General features: G+C 49.6%; 1 protein-coding gene across 1 annotated transcript in view; it reads left to right on the top strand.

Moving 5' to 3' along the window:
* The window catches only part of LOC130266321 (uncharacterized), a 54,931-nt gene extending 37,956 nt beyond the window's left edge, over window positions 1-16,975 (top strand). Inside the window, exons 12-22 of the mRNA XM_056515628.1 lie at window positions 7,373-7,495; window positions 7,760-7,831; window positions 8,043-8,205; window positions 10,380-10,443; window positions 11,228-11,276; window positions 12,578-12,687; window positions 13,528-13,645; window positions 14,414-14,513; window positions 14,919-15,115; window positions 15,446-15,580; window positions 16,746-16,975. Of these exons, the coding sequence (XP_056371603.1) occupies window positions 7,373-7,495; window positions 7,760-7,831; window positions 8,043-8,205; window positions 10,380-10,443; window positions 11,228-11,276; window positions 12,578-12,687; window positions 13,528-13,645; window positions 14,414-14,513; window positions 14,919-15,115; window positions 15,446-15,580; window positions 16,746-16,790 (1,176 nt within the window). The 3' untranslated portion in view covers window positions 16,791-16,975. The remainder of the gene's footprint in view (window positions 1-7,372; window positions 7,496-7,759; window positions 7,832-8,042; window positions 8,206-10,379; window positions 10,444-11,227; window positions 11,277-12,577; window positions 12,688-13,527; window positions 13,646-14,413; window positions 14,514-14,918; window positions 15,116-15,445; window positions 15,581-16,745) is intronic.
* The last annotated feature ends 1,337 nt before the right edge of the window (window positions 16,976-18,312 follow it).

The following is an 18,312-nucleotide window of genomic DNA, read 5'->3' on the forward strand; positions in this document are numbered from 1 at the left end:
ACCCCTGCCATGCACAGGACATGGGCACTGCCCCGTGCAGAGGATGTGTCCCTGCCATATCGACAACAACACAAAAGCTGTTCCAGTGTCAGGCAAACACTTGTGGGTGTTTGTTACTCGGCTTTATTTCCCCGCTAAATTATCCTTCATCCTTCAGGAAGTCCTACAGTTTTCTGGTTCCTGTTAGCCCTGGAGTAAATAGGCAGGGATGACAGGTATTCCAATTTAAGGAACTCCCTGGGATATTACCAAAGCACAGTTTCATCCATAGAATTTCAGAAAGTTTTCTTAGTTTTAGTCAGAAGCGCTGATTGCCAAAGTACTGGGTGTGTGTGCCTGGTGCTTGTTGTGTTACTCTTGGATCCTTTGAGCTGTGAGTTATGGACTGCAAGTGGGGTTCCTGTTGCCTTGGCACAGAGAACTTTCTGGGCTTTTCTTTGGCAGTAGCTGTAGAGAAGGTTTGGTTGCTCTGCATAAATTCACAGCCCAAGCTGGAGCGGCGGCTATTGTGATGTCAGGGGAGGCTGCCACGTCACAGAGGTGTCAGCAGCAGGTTGCTCTGATGCACACAAGGCCTCAGCGTTCAGAGCAGCTCTTGGCGTGCTCGTTGCAGGAGGATCCTCTGTTGAGGGGTTCTCAGGCAGCAGTCTGTGCCCTGAAAAGGGAGTCTTTCTATTTTGCCTGCTGTTGTATGAGTCTGAAGACTCACACGGGCATCCTTTTGTCTTCTTTTCCTCTTTTCCTTGCACAGTCTGGGGACTTGTGCAAGTGGGTTTCTTTCTCATTTTCTGTTTTGTTTTCCAGCCCACGGCCATGAGCAGCCCTGCTGAAATGATGGAGCAAGTCCGCAGAGCAGTCGGCAGGGCGTTTTCAGCGGTGTCATCCCGCAAAATTTTTAATGGTCTGAGACGTAAGTAGAAGTTTTTTCCTTTGGGCAGCACGTTGAAATAAAAGTGTAATAAAAAAGTGCCTTAAGTTTGGTAAAGCTCCTACCAACAACTTCAACTAAGAAATAGGTGTCTCCTGCTCAGCAGAGTGTGGACAACTTCCAAAATGCAGATGGAAGAGCTTTGGAGGCATCCTTCTAAACACTGTGCGGTTCTCTTCAGAATTGAGGGAAAGCACCTTTCTTTCTGCTTTGAGTCCTTGAAAGATGTGCCTGTCTCACTGCTTCCTCTCTGTGTGCTACAAGAGCCACTGGCTTTGCACTGACGGGCAAACTGCTCAGCAGCTTGTGTGTGCTCCTGAACCCCGGAGCTGGGCCTGTGCTGTGTCCCAACAGAACCTCAAGCGCTAACAGGGGCTTGGGGAAGCTTTTCTGGGGAATTGTTCAGAGCAACCACATGGGAAATACCGCATGTAATTCAGAAAACAGAAAAAAAAGTCCAGGAAAGAGAGGAGAAAAAAGCTGCTTTAGTTGCAGGGTGGACAATCAGCTACAATGTAAGCATTGATTGCTAAGGAACAATTTGCATTTTCTTGGCCAAGACTCTTTTTCCTTAGTGACAAGGCCAAGCAACAAGGAGACACAGCCTAGGGTATTGCCCTGTAGCCGCGCTTGCTGTGCTAAAGAATGTTGCTCCTGGAGGGATGCTGTGAATGGAAAATGCTCTCTGCTTGGGTGGCCTTGTTCTGTGTGATTCCTCAGCACAGCCAGTTTCTAACAGCACCTCGTTCCCCTTCCCTTTCCCCTGGCAGGTCGCCTCAACCGTGGAAGGAGTCAAGTCCATGGTTCGGTGAGTGGGAGGGGCACCCTTGACAATGCTGGTGTCTGAGAATTGTGGAGCAAGCTGTGGGCTTGGCCTGTTGCAGTAGAGTGCCACCCCGACAGACTGAAAGAAAATCCACATCAATGTCAGCATGAGCACTACCAAAAGGATTCCATCGGGTTCCCTCCTTTTGCATTGAAGAGGTTTTAATTAATGGAAGTCAACTTTTGCAAGCAGCATGATGATTGTAATCAGGCTGAGATATCTCCTTCAGAAACACATGCAGTCCTATCCAAACATTAGTCTCTTTAGCCCACGTGGATTCAGTTTTAGTGACTGAGCATGCCACTTGTATCCAAATTCATAACTTCTCCTTAGGACAGAGTGCGATAGGGCTAAGGAGATATAAGGTTCCGAAAGACAGGTTACTCCCAGTCCCTCACACTGCTGTCTGTCTGTCTGCAGAGCACCACACCAGCAGCAGAAGCTCCTCTGGCTCGCTCTCTTTCTCCAGAGGCCAAAGGGGAGGCAAAGGACAAAAGTCCCCTGGCTGCCAGTCCAGGGCCTGAGCATCCTGCAGCAGTGAGTGGAGCTTTGGCTGGTACAGTGCAGAGCTTTGGTGCAGGGCAGAGCTGCAGGTTTCTCATCAGGCAGCGCTTGCCCTTTGTGGCTGAAGATGCTGAGGGCTGGAGTCCTGCCATGACCTGGCACTTCAGCCCAGCCACTGACACGTGGGAAATGGGATCTGAACTTTCACATGCGGGCATCATTTTCCTGGCATTGTGACAGGGACTGTGAACTTCCCTGGGTGTTAGATGAGCAGTAGCATGATGTGGTTTAGTGCTACTGGTGTGAAAGTGAGCCCCTTTGTGCACGATCAATATCCCCCGCACAACAGCTTTCACCTTCAGCTGAGCTGTGTCTCTGCTTGCTGCTTCTCCCAGCTCTCAGGAGCCAACTTCCCTGCTCCTTACTGCTTGTTTATACTTTTTCCCTGCCCATTCCTTGCAGGCTCCAACAGGAGAGCTGCTTGCCAGTCGGGACTCCTCAGCCCAGGCAGGAAAAGCGGAGCGGCAGGAGAGCACAGGTAGAGTGTGCAGCGCCCGGGAGTTCAGGTGTGTGCTGAGCTTTCTCACTTTGTCTGGGCAGGGCTGGGCATTGCTGGGTTTTAGAAGGCCCAGCATCAGAGAACACATTTGGCTTTCTCATCATTGGACTTGCTCAGCACAGAGGGGAAGGCAGCCTGTGGGCAGGTCTTGCTGCCAAGACACCCTACAGCAAAGCTGCCTCGTGGGACTCAATTCTCAAACCTTGACAAGAAATATTCCGAAGTGGACCAGGGTAGAAGGTTCAGGCTGGGCCTCAGGAGATGCGTTGAATTACAATTGCAATAATGCAGTAGAACAAGATCTTCAGAGAGCTTGTGCAGATTCCACCTCTGGAAATTTGAAAGCCTCTGCTGGATAGAGCTTGATCAGCCTGTCCAGATTCCATAGCTGACCCCAAGTGCTTGGAGGTGAAGACTGGGCTTTTAGCTTCATGGGGTCCTAGGCAGCCTAAACCATCTTGGGATCCTTTGATTACTGAATTGGATATTCACACCCACCTCTTCCCTAAGATATAGCTTGCAGGCTCTTTCCTTGTTGCACTACTGAAAACAAGAGTCATTGTGGCAGTGCTCATCTGGGCAAGGCTGTCTTAACAGAAGAGGAACATTTGCAAGTCTGGTATCCTCTTTATCAGAGAGGAGTGTAGGACCAAGCAGGCAGGAAGGTGTTAAGCTGAGAGTACTTGAGCTTTCTGGAAAAGTTTTGTGGCTTCTGGAAGCCTGTTTGACTTTCTTACTGGTGACTCTGTCCCCTGCACAAATGACAAAGAGAGATGCAGGTCTTAGGAGGGAATTCCAACATTCTCTTGAGGTAGAATTAGAGGCCTGTTGGAAGTGCTGGAGACTGCCCCGTGTTGAAAATTGTGTGTAGTCCTGCTTTTGCAAGGAGACTATTTTGCTATTAATGGTTTTCTCGTCTATCCCCTTGTTGTAGACGGAAGGAGTTGGCTGCATTTGAGAGGAAGTGCCACTCCTCACTCCGTTGGGCATCTGAAGTGGAGGCAGAGAGAGCTGAGGAATCGCAGCCTCCAAGGAATGAGATTAAGGAAGAGGTTCCTCTGGCAGTGCCAAAGGTATGGTCACCTTATTCCTAGGCAGCACCAATGGGAGAGGGAGTTGTCCTAGCAAGACCACCCTGAATGCTGCTTCTGTCACAAGCTAAGACCTGGACGTTGTTCTGGTTGTTGTTGTTGTTGTTGTTGTTCCTCTACAAAAATGGTGCCCCCCTGCTTCCAGGTTTGCCGCCCGCAGCAGCCAGCCCCCAGGGTTCTGGAGAGGCTTCTCCAGGACTTCTCTCGCCAGGGGCACACACTGTCCCAGGTGTGCAGGGACAAGGCGGTGCTGGCACAAGAGAACGCTGCCCTGCAAGCCCGACTGGCAGCCACAGAGCGGGAGCTACGAGGCCTTTCTGAGCAGCTGGCAGAGGCCAGGTAAAGGCAGGAGGGGACCCTGGGTGGGACATGATTGAAGGTGTGTAATTACAAAGGTGGTAATCTTTGCATCAGAATTTACTGCCTCCTGTGTGCTCTCCAAAAGTTTCTCAGATAGAGAGGTGTCGAGACTATGAGAAAAAAGAAAAAGGATTCTGTGACCTGAATGTTATTTTTGTGGCTCTTCCATGGAAATGTTGTGAGTAGGACACTGATGCTTCACGTGACCCTGGAGGGTCATGCTGAAAATCTTGAGACCCTTCTCAGCTTACTCTTATGAAGCATGGTGCAGGACCTAGATTTCCTTACAAGCCACAGCAGCAGAAGGGAAAGTTAGTGAGACTTTTCAACAGTCTCTAGGGATTCTTGCTGAGCACTGATTCTTGCTCACTTGTTTACCCACCGCTATAACCTATCAAGCTCACTTTGGATGGTTCCTTTTCCTTTTTTAAAGATTGCCAAGATGTTTGGGCACAGCTGGTGCACTTAGTATTTACACAAAAGTAGCAAGTGTTCTTGTTCATGGCGTTCCAGTGTTTTAAATGAGAGGATACTTGTCCCACTTCCAAGATAGTTCTGGTTCAGATAAAAACCTGGTTCTGGTTTCTTATTCACGCTAGTGGAGGGAGGAGGGAGTTTTCATATATGGTTCAGTACATTCATTTAGTCCCTTTTACTAAGAGAGCTACTGGCAAACAAAGTATCTCTACGTGCAATATGAATGGCAGTAAACATTGATGAGTCAGGCAGGAGAACACTGTGTTCTGTGCACCTGCAGAGTGACTTGGAAGTGCTGATGAGCTCAGGGCTGTGAGCAGAGGCTGGGCTTTTGCTCATTGGCAGAGACTTTGTGGGCACAGCCACCCATGAGGGGTGTGTCAGGCAAGAGCAATTGGAGTTCTGGCTGCTGAGATCAAACACAGCTGGGCATTCTGTGCTGGGCTAGATTATGACTGCCTAATCACCTGGAGGGGCCTGCTTTGCTACTTGAAGTGGTAGAAATAGTCTTGCTATATCTGAGTTTCCATGCAAGCCATTTTCATACTCATGTGTAGAGATCTTTAGATCTTTAGATCTTCCAGAAAAACTGCTTCTGTGTGCCAGGAACAATTTCTCTTCTTCTCCATGACTTGTAGATCAGAGAAGGAGAGCCTGAAATGCAGCCTGCTGGAGGCTCAGCAGCACGTGTCGGAGCTGGAGATGGCCAGGAGCCGTCTGGAAGGCCAAGTTCGTTCAGCCACGCAGGCCAAGGAGGTGATCCTGGGTGAGAGCCTCGTGCGCTTTGTTTCTGGTGATCGTCCTGCCCGGTGCGGCTGCTCCAAAGCCAGCTCTGTCCTCAGGGCTTCCGAGGAGTGAAGGAGCTGGGGGCAGGTCCCTCCTTGCCTGAAACCTGGAAGGGTTTAAGTTCAGCAGAGCCCTCTGCCTGTGTAGTGTCTGACTGCTGCCATTTGTCATGTTTGCAGAGGATGTGAAGGGCCTTCGGCGTGAGCTGCAAGCTGTAAGATCTTTCAGCAAGCAGCAATGTGAAAACATGGCTGAACAGCTCCGCTGGGCAGAAGAGCAGTGCAGCAAGGCTCTCAGACTCTGGCAGTGTGCTCAGGAGGAAGAAAAAAGGAAGCTGGAAAATCTGGTAGGACTCAATATGCACCTGAATTTTTCAGGCAGGCTTGGTGGGCTGGCTTAGCAGAAGAGCAGCCTGAGTAGGTGGCATGGCTGCAAGCCTCTGCTGTAGGCCACATGCTGGTGGCCCAGGCAGCAGAGGGCTTCAAGGGCTCATATTTGAGAAGCCCCAGAGGACGGTGCTGGGCCAGTCAATGCAGCCACGGTTTCAGGATGGGCATAAGCCAAGTTACCCAGGAGGCTGGGTGGTCTCCAGCCAAAGCAAGGCAGCCAAGGGGAAGGATCTTGCTCAGACCCTCGTGCCGTGCATCACACTACTGAGCTTGCTGCCAACTGCAGTCCCAGAGACTGGGTTCCTTGTTTGCTCTCCTTTCATGGTGGACAGAGGTCTTCCCTTTGGGCTTTAACCATAGGAAACAGGTCCCATATTGTTGGTGTTTCAGCTGGAGGCCTGTCTTGTGACTAGGGCATTGGGACACTGGCCTCCTCCTAGGCCTGCATTCCACCTGGAGCTTTTCCTTGATCAAAGGACACAGGGACTTTGAGGACAGAGCCTCTGAGAATAGAAATCCCGAGGAGAGAGGGGCCAGGAAATGGGAAGCCAACAGAATGGGGAAGGAAGGTGGCATCTCCTTTCCTTCCACCTGCTGATCATCCTCCTAAGTTTCTTGCTGGAACAAGAGGGCACAAAGTCACTACTGTGCACTCTTGAGTTGGGGGGTTGTGGGAGGGATGAAACTTTCATTTCCTCTTTTGGGAAGTTGGGCTGGGACTTGATCTGGAAGTGTCTTCTTCTCATCAGGAGAGCCAGCTAGAAAAACAGCGTTTGGAGGCAGAGGAGCTGCTGGAGCAACGGGATAAGTTCCTGGCAGAGGTACAGAGGGAGCAGGAGAAAAGGCTGCTGGAGATGAAGCAGGAAGTTGCCAGCATGCAACGTGAATAAGAAAAGCTCTAAGGCAGAGCCAGTCTAGAGGCAAATGGGCACTGCTTGTCTGGACACTGTCTGGGTGGGATTGTCTCTTAGCTGGCCCTTTATGAACATGAGAGCGAGAACAAAATGGTTTTAGAAAGCGTGAGCACATCAGTCTTGGCTGCCACCCAAGTGCTGTGTAGGAAGTTTAAAGCCATCTTGTCTTAATTTCTGTGCAGCTGCAGCACAGCAAAAGTTAATACAAAGCCAGCAGTTTGTAGAGCTCCTGAGGGACGAGCTGAAGGAGGAGCAAGAGAATGGGCAGGTGAGTCTGACTAGCCAGGTAGCAGAGGGAAGGGCAGTATCAGGGACATGAACTGTAGGTCTCAGGAAAGGGGAGGCAGGGCCTAGTGCAGGCACTGGAAACACAGAGCCTGGCAGGCTCCAGCAGTGAGCACCAGGAAGGAGAGTTAGGATGGAAGGGTTAGAGCTGGGTAGAGAAGCAGCAGGAAGTGGCTGAATGGACATGCTTTTGAGACTGGGAAAGGAAAAAGCTGAGCACAATGTCAGGTGCCAGTAAGATTTTGCTTGACAGAATATCAAGGACAAGCTACAGAAAGGTCAGAGGAAAATGAAGGCCATGGAGAAGAGGCTGAAAGAAGAAATAGAAAGGATGCAAGAGATGCAGCTTCAGTTGAGGCTGGCTCTAGAGCAACAGGTGAGTGAAGAGGCAGTAGGCAGTGCAGTCATGTAACAAGTGGTCTCTCTTTATCTCGCCTTTCTCCAGCAGAGCAGCAAGTGGATGGGGGCAATGCCTCTGTGGTCTCCATCACAACTGATCAGGAGGACACTTGCTGGGCTGCTGAACCTCAGCTGCTGCCCTGGCCAGCAGGGCTAGTGCTTTGGCCAGTGGCCAGCAATCTTCTGAATGTATTTCTGCTGGCTTATTACTGCTCACTTTTGTTTTGAGGGCTTTGTTCAGGACAACGTGGTGACCCACACAGATTATGAACAAGTTGTCTCTGTCCATGGTGGATGCAATCCTCAGAACATGGTGAAATTTAAAGTTGTTCTCTCCCTTTCACAGTCTCTAACACGGCTGGCTGTGACAAGCTGGAGTCTCTGGCTGCATAGTGGGGTTTGACTTGACAGCTCAGCTTGCAGCCTAACACAAGTGTTGTTCCTAAGGGCTCGCCTTTGAACTGCACTGTCTGGGGTATCTCTGCCAGCCACCTTTCTGACACAAAGAAATTTCTTTGTCCCAGATGGATGCAGGCCATGCCATCAAAGCTGCCCCTGCAGCAGCATCCTCCAAAGAAGCCTCCTCTCTGCAGCCTGAAAACCTGAGCACCAGCAGTTCGCCCAGCTCGGGCCAGGAGTCAGAGCAGCTGCGCCAGGAGAGAGAGGAGCAGTGCCTGGAGCTGCTGAGTACGTCCTGTGCATTTCTTGTGTGATGCAGCAGTGTGTTGTGTGTTTGCCTCAGCATGAGCTGTGCCACATGTTCCTGCTCACTTTGGTGTCAGACAGACATTTTGGACTCCCTACAGAAGCTGTTGTTGAGCTTCAAGGCAGCCAGGGAGCACTTGGGGCACTCCTTTTGCCTTTGAGGGCCACTAGGAGTGGGTGGGCTTTGCCTGTGCTTCCCTGTGCAGCAAAGGCAAAAGCTTGGATTGTTTCCCTATCAGCAGAAAGCTGCAACACAGCAAATGACCCAGTGGATGTGTGTGTGCTAGTCTGGCCAAAGTGATCAGAATAGTTGGATTCCTAGATGTCCCTTTATCCCCTGATTTGTCACCAGTGATTGGAGACAAAATGTTTCAGAGGAATTGAGTGCCTGTGGGGCTGCTTTCACTCTGATCTTGGTTTTCTGACTGGTAGTACTTCTACAATTCCTTCTGTTGTTCATTTTGATAGGAATGCTACATTTTGGTTAGCTCGACCTCTTTGAAAAGAACATCAGGTGACAGCACAAATAACAGAGGAAGAGGTCTTTTTAGTACACCCCAAATGTTAAGAAATTTTATTCTTAGAACAATCCCTAGGAATTAGAGAGGAAGACATCTTTTCAAAGTGCAGCAGCAGAACAAAAACTGGATACATTTTTTACAGTCCCTCTCAGATATGCTAGTTGAATGCTTAGGAAATGCATTAAGGAGACACATCTATGTGGCACGGTCAGATAAAACTGCCCTGCAGGCAATTCTCAGGAGCAAGCCTGCAGCTCCTCTGCTGCATGTTCCTCCTGTACCAGGCACTTTGTCACAGCTCATGCCCAGCTGGTAAATACTCTTGGAATACTAAGCACCGGCCTGAATGCCAGCACAGATCATACCCTAGGAAAGGACACCAAGGCCTTGGTGTCTCTGCAGTACAACCAATGGAGTTGCTTCTTGGAACTGGCAATAGCTGCCAGTGCAGTGCTGTCAGAGAATAACTGGTCAGGTACAGAACAGAGCCCAGTTGACTCAGTGTCTGCCATCAGCCGTTGGGACAAAAAGTGGATTGATCTATTCCTCTGTGTGTCTGAACTCAAAGACAATGGTGTTGTGTCTTGAGTGGGGTCAACAACTCGTAATGGGGCTCGCTCTGCTTCTGGCTTCTTCACAGTGGTTGTCAGAGGCCACTTGTGGGCTTTGCCAACGTTTTTGTCATACCTGTCCTGCCACTGATGGCTGGTGTGACTGCAGAGTTTAGAGCCTTCCTTAGCTGTGAGATTTCAGCTGCCAGACCATTGCTGCAGCTTGGCCTGGGCTCGTGACAGGATCAGCATCTCCTGTGGGCAGCTGTCTGTGTCAGGGCAGCGCCTGAGGAGCGGCGCTGTCCTTGTTACCTGTCTCAGCTGTGCCCGATTGGGATGACGGGGCACGTGGGCCGTGTTCAATGGGCCGAGTCCAGTGCTGGAGACTGCTGCACCTCAGGCTGAAGACAAGCAGTGTAGTTCTTCACCAGATGGGGAATGGGCAAAGCTGTCTTCAGAACTTAGCCTGCTCGTAAATGAAGAGGGTCCAAATTCTTACAGCCACTGCTCTTGGTTGTAGGATGAGCTGCTGTTCTGTAAAAATGTCAAGGCATTTTTTAGCCAAACTCCTAAGAGGTAGACCCCCTCCTCTCCTGGAAATCACTTTGCAATATTCCATCTGCTCTACAAAATGCAGCTGGTGATAAAAATCCATTCCAGATCCCAGGGTGCATATAATCTTTGCAAGTATGAAATCTTTTGTTGAATCTTACAAGAGAGGGTCTATTCCCAAGAAAAGGAAGGGTCATGATTTTTCAGCTCTCCTTCCCGTTTGTAGATGACAACTACTTGCCTTGGTGCCTGTTCTTTTCTGATCTCTGCTTGCTCTGATGGTTTCTCCACGGCCTTAGTTTCCTCTCAGGGTAACCCTTCAAAGGAGTGTGGACAATCTGACTCTGTGAAGGCCACGTGTGCTACAGAGCTGCCTGTCCTGCTCGGGCTGTTGTTGTTGTCATTGTTACTTTGGTTGTTAGTCAACTGACCATAAATTGCTCAGAGCCCGCAGAGAGTGGAGCTGAGTTTCCAATCTCCTGGAATCAGTATCCCTGTTTTGAAGTTTACTTCTTGCATTTGTTTGTTTCAGGGCGTGTTGTGAGCATGGGAAATTTAGAAGAGAAATACACTGATTGGGAACTTCTTGGCAGTGGGTGAGTGCAGCCACGCTTACTTCTACAGAACCATTGGGCCTGGGATTTTGCTGCTGTAATATCAAGTGTGAAGTCAGGCAAGCTGCGAGCCTCTTCAGACCCTGGACGTAGATTGTCCCTGCCTCAGTACTGATCACTTGGCATCATCAAAGATAACTGGATGCTGACAATGTCTTGCCTGCCTTAAGGAGCAGGACCTGGAAGCCCTCCTGCCCCTCAAGTGTGTGGCAGCAGTTTGCTTATTTTCCTAGAAGATATGGTTTTGCATGATCCAAAGTAATATGGCCCCACGAATGGAGGAAGAAAAACCTGCGAGATCGGCTTCCCACCTGAAAGCTGTCAGATAACAACTCTCAGTAGCATTTCTTTCCATTTTTTTGTGGAAAACAATATTCAGTGGTCAGGACCATAAGAAAGACTGCATGATGTTGCCTGAGTTGTGTAGATAGAATCAAAAGAGAGTGGTGAGAAGTCCCAACAGGACTGTGTGTTTCAGATCCTGGAAATGCTTCACAAATGCACAGACAAAAAAGAAAAGCCAAAGAAAATTCCAGCCTCCAAAACCTAATGTGTACATTTAAGATTTGTAGCAGCCCTTTTTCTTCCCATTGGACCCAGCTTATCTCATGGCAAAGTGCTGCTGGGCTGCTGTGCTATTGGCTAAAGAGCAGATAGACCCCAGTGTGTGAGAGACACTGCAGGCAGCAGAGAGCTCCTGCCTGGGCTGCCTCTTGCTCCTCAGCACTCAACAGCTTCTCTGTTCTTGCTGCTGTTCTGTTTCTAGGAGTTTTGGAACAGTTTATAAGGCCTTCGACTCTGCCACAGGACGAGCGGTAAGTGCCAACAGCCCATGAGGATTTTGCAGCTCCTGAGTGCTTTCCCTTGGGATGTTATCTGTGCCCAGAGCTTTGGGCTGCCTGTCTTGGCTGCAAAGGCTGTCCCTTCATTATGGACAGATTTTATCCTTCCTACCTAGCTGAATGAATGCCAGGATGGCAGTGGTGTCTTTCAGAGAAGGACACGCCGGCTTGGATTTCCGGGAGAAATATGCATGGATTAGCTCCTGGCAACAGCCAACATTCTGGCCCAATTCCTCTTAAGCCCACGTTCAGAAACAGATAGCATTTCCCATTGTTTTCCATCCTGTGGTTCAGCTAGAAAATATAATGCAGGACCTAAAGAAAGAGAGATCTTTCCTGGAGCACAGTTTTCCATTTCAGTCCAAGGGAACCTGGTACACACACCCATCCACACCCACACCCACACACACCCACACCCACACACACAGATTGATGAGAAGAAGTAGATGAAGAGCCTTTAACAATACAGCATTGTGTTGGCCTTGTGCGGTGCCATCCCATTTCTATTGCTATTTCTATTGTACAGGACAAATGGTGGTGTCTTGGAGAGTCCCAGTGCTCTTTGGGGCTAAAAGTTCAGAGTCCTGAATTCTCCTTTCTGTCTCTCAGCAAACATGACTCCATCTTCCTGGTAGTTCCTTTATCCACTTGCAGTGCTGTACTCAGGAAGTGCACTTGAAGAGAGGTCTACAAGGCATCTGAAAGCCCTGAACCCTGCTTGTAATCTGGGGTATATCCATAGTGTAGCACAGAAAGGATTCTTCCTTTTTACACCTACTAAATAATTACAGGTTGGAACCATGTTCAAGAATGTTCTTCAGAGATGCAAAATCCAAAGTGAAGAAGTTAGCATGTGCTAGAATTGTAACTTTATTTTGAGACACCTTGGAGTTGTTCCTTGGGCAGCATTTTCTCTGTAGTCTATGTGTGTATTTACTTTGGTGCACAATCAAGAATGGCAGCAGTTTCTGAAACACTGGTCAGAGTCCCTAGAAATGCTAATAAATTGTCAGTGGTTTCAGTTTCTTTTCACAAGAAAGCAAAGAGCAAAACTGAGCCAAAATGCTTTTGGCTAGCAAAACATGTGTAAGTTATAAAAGTGGTGATAAACAAAGGCCATTTGAGAAGTCAGTGTGTGCAGAGAGTGTTGGTAGCACTTTGTGGTTGATGTTTAGAGTCCCTTTTAACTGGGATGACAAGGTGTCCTGGCCCACGAGCGGAGAAGAAAGAGGCTCTTGTACTGTCTGTTCCTAACGCTTGCAACGCCATTGTAGGTGGCCATAAAGAAAATCGATCTCCAGCAGCAGGGCTGCGAGGATGCGCTGAAAGAAATCCTGGTCATGAGGGAAAAGAAGAACCCCAATATTGTTGCCTACCTAGAAAGGTCAGTAGTTCTGCTCTTTTTCTGATGATGTTCGTTTCCGTACATGCAAGGCAGAGGTTTAAAAGCTCTTTATGCACTGGCAGAAAATTCATCTTTTTATTAACATCAATCCACTTCTGTACAAGGCATGGGAGGAGACTGTGTTCTGTCCACACTCATGGTTCCTGGAAAGACAGCTTGAGGATTGTTCCCAGAAGCGTGGCTCTCTTACTAAGCCAGCAGCCTGTATGTTCACTCGCTGCATGTTCTTTTGCTGGTTCGGGGCGTGATTATTTCTGAGTGTCAGAGGGGGAGTGCAGAGAAAGTATCCGAGAAATTATTCCCCTTGCACTGTTCCAAATATTTCCATTGCCTTGCATGCCAAAAGAGTAGGATAGGAGACACATCATTTGCCAGGTTTGAAATTGCTTTTCCTATTTTGTGTATGACTTTTATGAAAGTTTTTCAACAAGGATGTCCGCAGTGCTGCACACCCACGTGCCCTGGATAAAAGCTGTGAAAACTGCGGCTCCTTGTTGCTGGATTTAATTATGGATGGAATTGTGTGTGAGGATGATGAAGCAGCTGCCTGGGATGTGTCCACTTCCAGATTTATCCTTGCCATCACAAAACTGCCTTTTCTCCTGCTTGCCACCTAAGCCGTCTCCTTCTGTGCGGATGTGCCTTCCTCATTTAGACAGCACAGACTGCAAGCACTGGATAGCCTAGGTGGAGCGGGTCTTCATTTTATTCCATCTTCATTTACCAGTTAGCTGGATACAAAACTCTACTCTAGGCTTTTCTTTGATATGGCAATTTAGCTGTGCGCATTCAGCCCCACTTGTTGTTTTCATCTTCCAGTTACCTTGCACATGGGGATGTCTGGATGGTGCTGGAGTACATGGACGGAGGCTCCTTAGATGAGGTGGTCAGCGAGAAAAGGATGGTTGTAGGACAAATAGCAACTGTGTGTCGGGAGGTAAGGGATCCTGCTTGTGCTTTGGATGCCTTGGACAGGCTCGTCCTTTGAAAGCCCTGCTAAGTGAGTGATTCCCTGTTCACAGATTTCTGTGCTGCTCTTATGCTTCAGAGAAGAGCGAGCATCTGCACTGGACTGCCTGCCAGTGTCCCTGCCCTTACTATAGTCTGTTCTTTACACTTATCTGCTGTTGTTGAACTCTCTGTCTCTTTTTCATTTTCATTTTCTGCCTCTAAGTGCAAAGGATGCAATGCAGAAAGGTTCTGGATGTCTCAGTTTTAAATGAACAGCAAAGTCAAAGAGAGACTCATCTCTCACAGTTCTCCACTTCAAAGGATGGCATAGCACCCATCATGGTGCTTGCAGCTGAAAACTGACAAATGAGCTACTTGACAAATGAGTGTCCTCCACTCTCCCACCTGACAGTGATCCCCTTGGTACCCAAAGCAGGGATTTTTCCTCTTTTGCAATTTCATGGTTTGTCCTCAGGATGGGGAGAGTGCGTCTGCTGTAGCAGCAGCAGTGATCATTCTTACTGGCTTTGCAGGGGACAGGCTCCTGCAACGACTGATGTTTCACCCTCAGAGATGAATATACCTTCCTTTGGAAAGATCCTGCTCTCCTAGGGTTGCAGCAGGAAGCTCTTCCTCTTGCCAGCACTCACTGCTCCTGTGAGATCTGGGAATCTTCAGGAGTAGTTTTCTTTAAAGCGTGGGATGCAATCAGATTAGGGTAACTTTTGTCCTCCTGTTCCTTTTTCTCTCTCAGTGCCTGCAAGGCCTGGCTTTCCTTCATGCCAACCGGGTGATCCACAGAGACATCAAAAGCAGCAACATCCTTCTGGGCCGGGATGGCTCCGTCAAGTTGGGTGGGTGCTCTTGGTCAGGCGCCGCGCTCCGGGGCTGCTTTTGGGTGGCTGCCAGGTGCCCGGCAGTGGTGCTGGTGAGAGCGCACAGGGCACTCCTGCAAGCTCAGGGCGCAGCTGAAAGTTGCTGTGAGGTCTAGAGAGGAAACAAGGTGTCAAAAGTAGCTTTGGTTTGTGTGTGGTCCTTCCAGGAGGGGGGAGTTACAATGTAAGCCTTCAGGTGGATGAGGAAAAGCCACGGTGGGAATCCTGGGGGGCTGTTAAGTGGACAATGCGCTTGGCTGCAGCCCTGAGGAAAGGGAGCACAGCTGCTTTTGCAGCTCAATGCACCACTGCATTCTGAGACTTAGAGTGAGCAACTCTTTCCCTTAGTTTCCTACTCGAAGCAGTGTTTGTTTTTCTTCTCAGCTGATTTTGGCCTCTGTGCTGTGCTCGTCCATGGACAAAGTAAACAGAGGTCGATGGTCGGGACCACTTACTGGATGGCACCCGAGCTCGTGAGAGGAGAGCCATACGGCCCCAAAGTGGACACCTGGTCCCTTGGCATCGTGGGAATAGAGATGGCCAAAGGAAGGGCTCCCTATATTCGGAAAACCAAGGAAAGGGTAAAGTGCAAATATGCTTATATACCGGTGTCCTTCTCATCCATCACCATTAGACAAAATCCCATTCACACAGCTTGAACTGGTTCCACCACGGCCCATTTTTAAAAATGTCCCTGGGGTCTGCATAAACTTCCGAGGCCAGGCTTGTTGAAGCTTGGAATAGCTGGGGCTGCACTGGGGCCTTTTCTCTTTTGGGAGGGAAGGCTCATCTCTTAGCGTCTGCTAGGCAAGAAATTGCCACTGCAGACTGCTGCTTAAAATATGGGGTCTAGGGGAGCTATTCAGCATATGGAAGGATGACATAGAGTCTTGGGTTTCCTTTTCCTTCAGGCTAAATATCTGATAGGCAAACGAGGGGCACCTGATCTGCAGAAGCTCAAGCTACCCTCTGCCTTGTCTGAATTTCTGGGCTGCTGCCTGCAGATGGACGTGGACAGGCGAGGCTCTGCCCAGGAACTTCTGCAGGTACAATGCAAAGCAGCTGCAGGCCAAGCAGCTGTTCCCTGTCAGGCTTTGCTCCTCGGCCAAAATTCAGGGCATCAGATGGGTCCCCCATAGTAATCTGCGCTCTGGGTGCTTTTCAAATGAAAACCAAGTAGGGTCCAAAAGCAGTTGAGGTGAGAAGGGACAAGAGAAGGTCCCGATTTAGTCCTATTCCCCTGTCCCTAGCAAGGACATCTTCAAATATCTCAGGTTGCTCAGAGCCCCATCCAGCATGTCCTTGAATATTGCCAAGCATGGGGCACCTCCCAGCTCTCTGGGTAACCTGTGCTAGTGTTTCAGCACTCTCCTGGTAAAGAGTTTCTACCTTAGAGCCAATCTGAATCTACTCTCTTTTAGCTTAAAACCATTTCCCTTTTTGCTCTTGCAGTTGGCCTGTCTAAAAGATGTGTCCCCATCTCTCTTAGAAGCCCCTTCAAATATTGAAAGGCCACCACAGTGCTTGCCTTTCTGCAGGCTAAGCAAGCCCAATTCTCACAGCCATTCCTCAGAGGGCAGCTCCCACCTTCTGGTCACTTCTGAGGCCCTCTTTTGATCTTGGGTTATGTATTCAGATTTTCCTGGAAGCAAAGGAACTGAAGTATTGCAGTGCTGGGGATGAAGGCAGGCAGTGGGGCTTGATGAGCACAGTGGAAGTAGTCCCTGCCAAGTGGTTCTGGATTGCTCTGTGGGAAGGGGGGCAGGGTTGAGGTGACTGTGAGCATCCAAGGGCACCCAGCTTGTCCCTCCTGCCCCACTCAGAGGTTTCTGCCAGCCAGACAGGGACAGCTGAGCAGGATTGGTGCCAGCCCCATGTGCTGCCTGGCCCACTCAGGTAGATGAGAACCGCTGCAGGTTTGCTGCCAGGTTTTGTGGCACAGGGAGCTGGTGACCAGGCCACTTCCTTGCCTGGGCCTGCTGTGGAGGAAGATGCCAGTCAGCACAGGAAATGGGGGCATGCCAAGGCAGACACTGCTCTTCCTGCAAGCCAGAGCTGAGTCCATCTGCTCTTCCGCTTGTGTCTGTGTCTTTCTGGGCTCTACAGGGATCCAGCTTGACCCTGTTAAAAGTTCATTTTGGAAAATCATGGCTCATTTTTCCTTTGTCTCTTTTACATTGGTTTCATTTCTTTCTTTTTCCCTTTGAGCAGCATCCATTTCTCAAATTAGTGGAGCCTCTCTCCAGCCTCTTCTGACAGCCTGATTGCTGTCATCCCTGCAGCAAAGTGATGCAGGAAGCAGAGGAGATGACCAGGAGAACTTCAGCATTACTTTCTCCAATGCCAGCTCGCAGCCACAATCAGAATAAAAATCCTAGACACCCCCAAGCCTGTTGTAAGATTCCCTTCATTGTCACCCAGGGAATACTGCTCTCGTTCATTTCTGAATTGTCGCTCCTATCTTAAAGATGGAAATTCCCTCCTGTGGGCATTCTGGTGTGGTTTGAAATTGGGAAAAGTCTCTTCCCTTTATTATTAACTCCAACCTCCACTGCCTTTGGAATACCACCCACTGGCCACGTTTTGCCCTGCCGTGGACTTCTGCATGAGGAAGAAAGGGCAATTGCCTTTCCATCTATAAGACAATGAAGAGCAGGGCAGTCAAAACATCCTGTGGATTTACATGCTTTCAGCTGTGCACACAGAGGCTTTTGGTTCCTGCCTGGTGCAGTGAACACATCTCCTCTCTGGCTGCTCCCAGTTCCCAGGTGCCCATGGCTAATAGGTACAAGACTCTGCAAGTGGAACCAAAGAAGCCTGGCATGCCTGCTGGCACTACAGGAGAGTAGAGGGGAAACCACCTGGGATGTGCCTGGCCAATGAGGGAAGGCACCTGCTGGACCTGCTCTTTGTCAACAGAGAAGGACTGGTGGGTGACGCCACGCTTGGGGACCATCTGGTGCTCAGCAATCATGAAACATCTCTGTGCTTGGCTGGCTTTGTCCCTCGTTCCGTGCCTTCTCTTGTTCCTGTGCTTGGCAGCTGCTCCCCAGGGCTGTGTAGCTGCGTGGCACAGCTAAAGTGCAGGAGAGCCTCATTTGTCTGCCCTTAGAGGTGGCTGCTCACTGCAGCCTTTTCAATGTGGAAGCTCAGTCTGGAGAATGAACTCCCCTGTGTTTGGTCTTGGAGGCCAGGGCCTATATCTGCTGTCCCAGGTGGCATTGAGGGCTGCTCAATGCTACAGGCTGGTGTGACCCTACTGCAAACAACAGGAGGCAGTGGCAGGTGGTTGATTCCAAAGTCATGTCCTTCAGGGGCAGTGTGCTGTGTGTGTGTGTGTGTCCTTTGTCCAGCCCAGCCCCAGACCTAGGGATCAGATGCAGGCACTGCTGTTGCTGCTGCTGCTGCTGAAGTCAGTGAGGATTTGATGGGCAGCTTCCATCCCAGCACAACTGGTCACTTGTGAAACTGGATGCTGATGGTGCCCTGCCAGATTTCTGGGCTGCATGGGTGTGAGGAAGCTGTCCCTTGTTGTTATTCTCCATCAGGGAAAGCTGGAACTTGACCCATGGCCAAAGTTGTGACAGACTGAGCCAAGCGATGCTGATACTGCATCCAAACTCAGCTACTGATGCCCGCTGAGCAGCGTCACAGGCAGCACGGCGAGGGCCTCCAAGGAGAAAGGGCTGGCAACTGCTCTGTGGACTCACTAATGCTGCTTGAGTCCACAGGCCAGGAAACAAAGAGGAAAAAAACCCACCTAGACAAGTGCACAGAC

Source organism: Oenanthe melanoleuca, unplaced genomic scaffold (genome assembly GCF_029582105.1).
Source record: "Oenanthe melanoleuca isolate GR-GAL-2019-014 unplaced genomic scaffold, OMel1.0 S016, whole genome shotgun sequence".
NCBI classification, from domain to species: Eukaryota; Metazoa; Chordata; class Aves; order Passeriformes; family Muscicapidae; genus Oenanthe; species Oenanthe melanoleuca.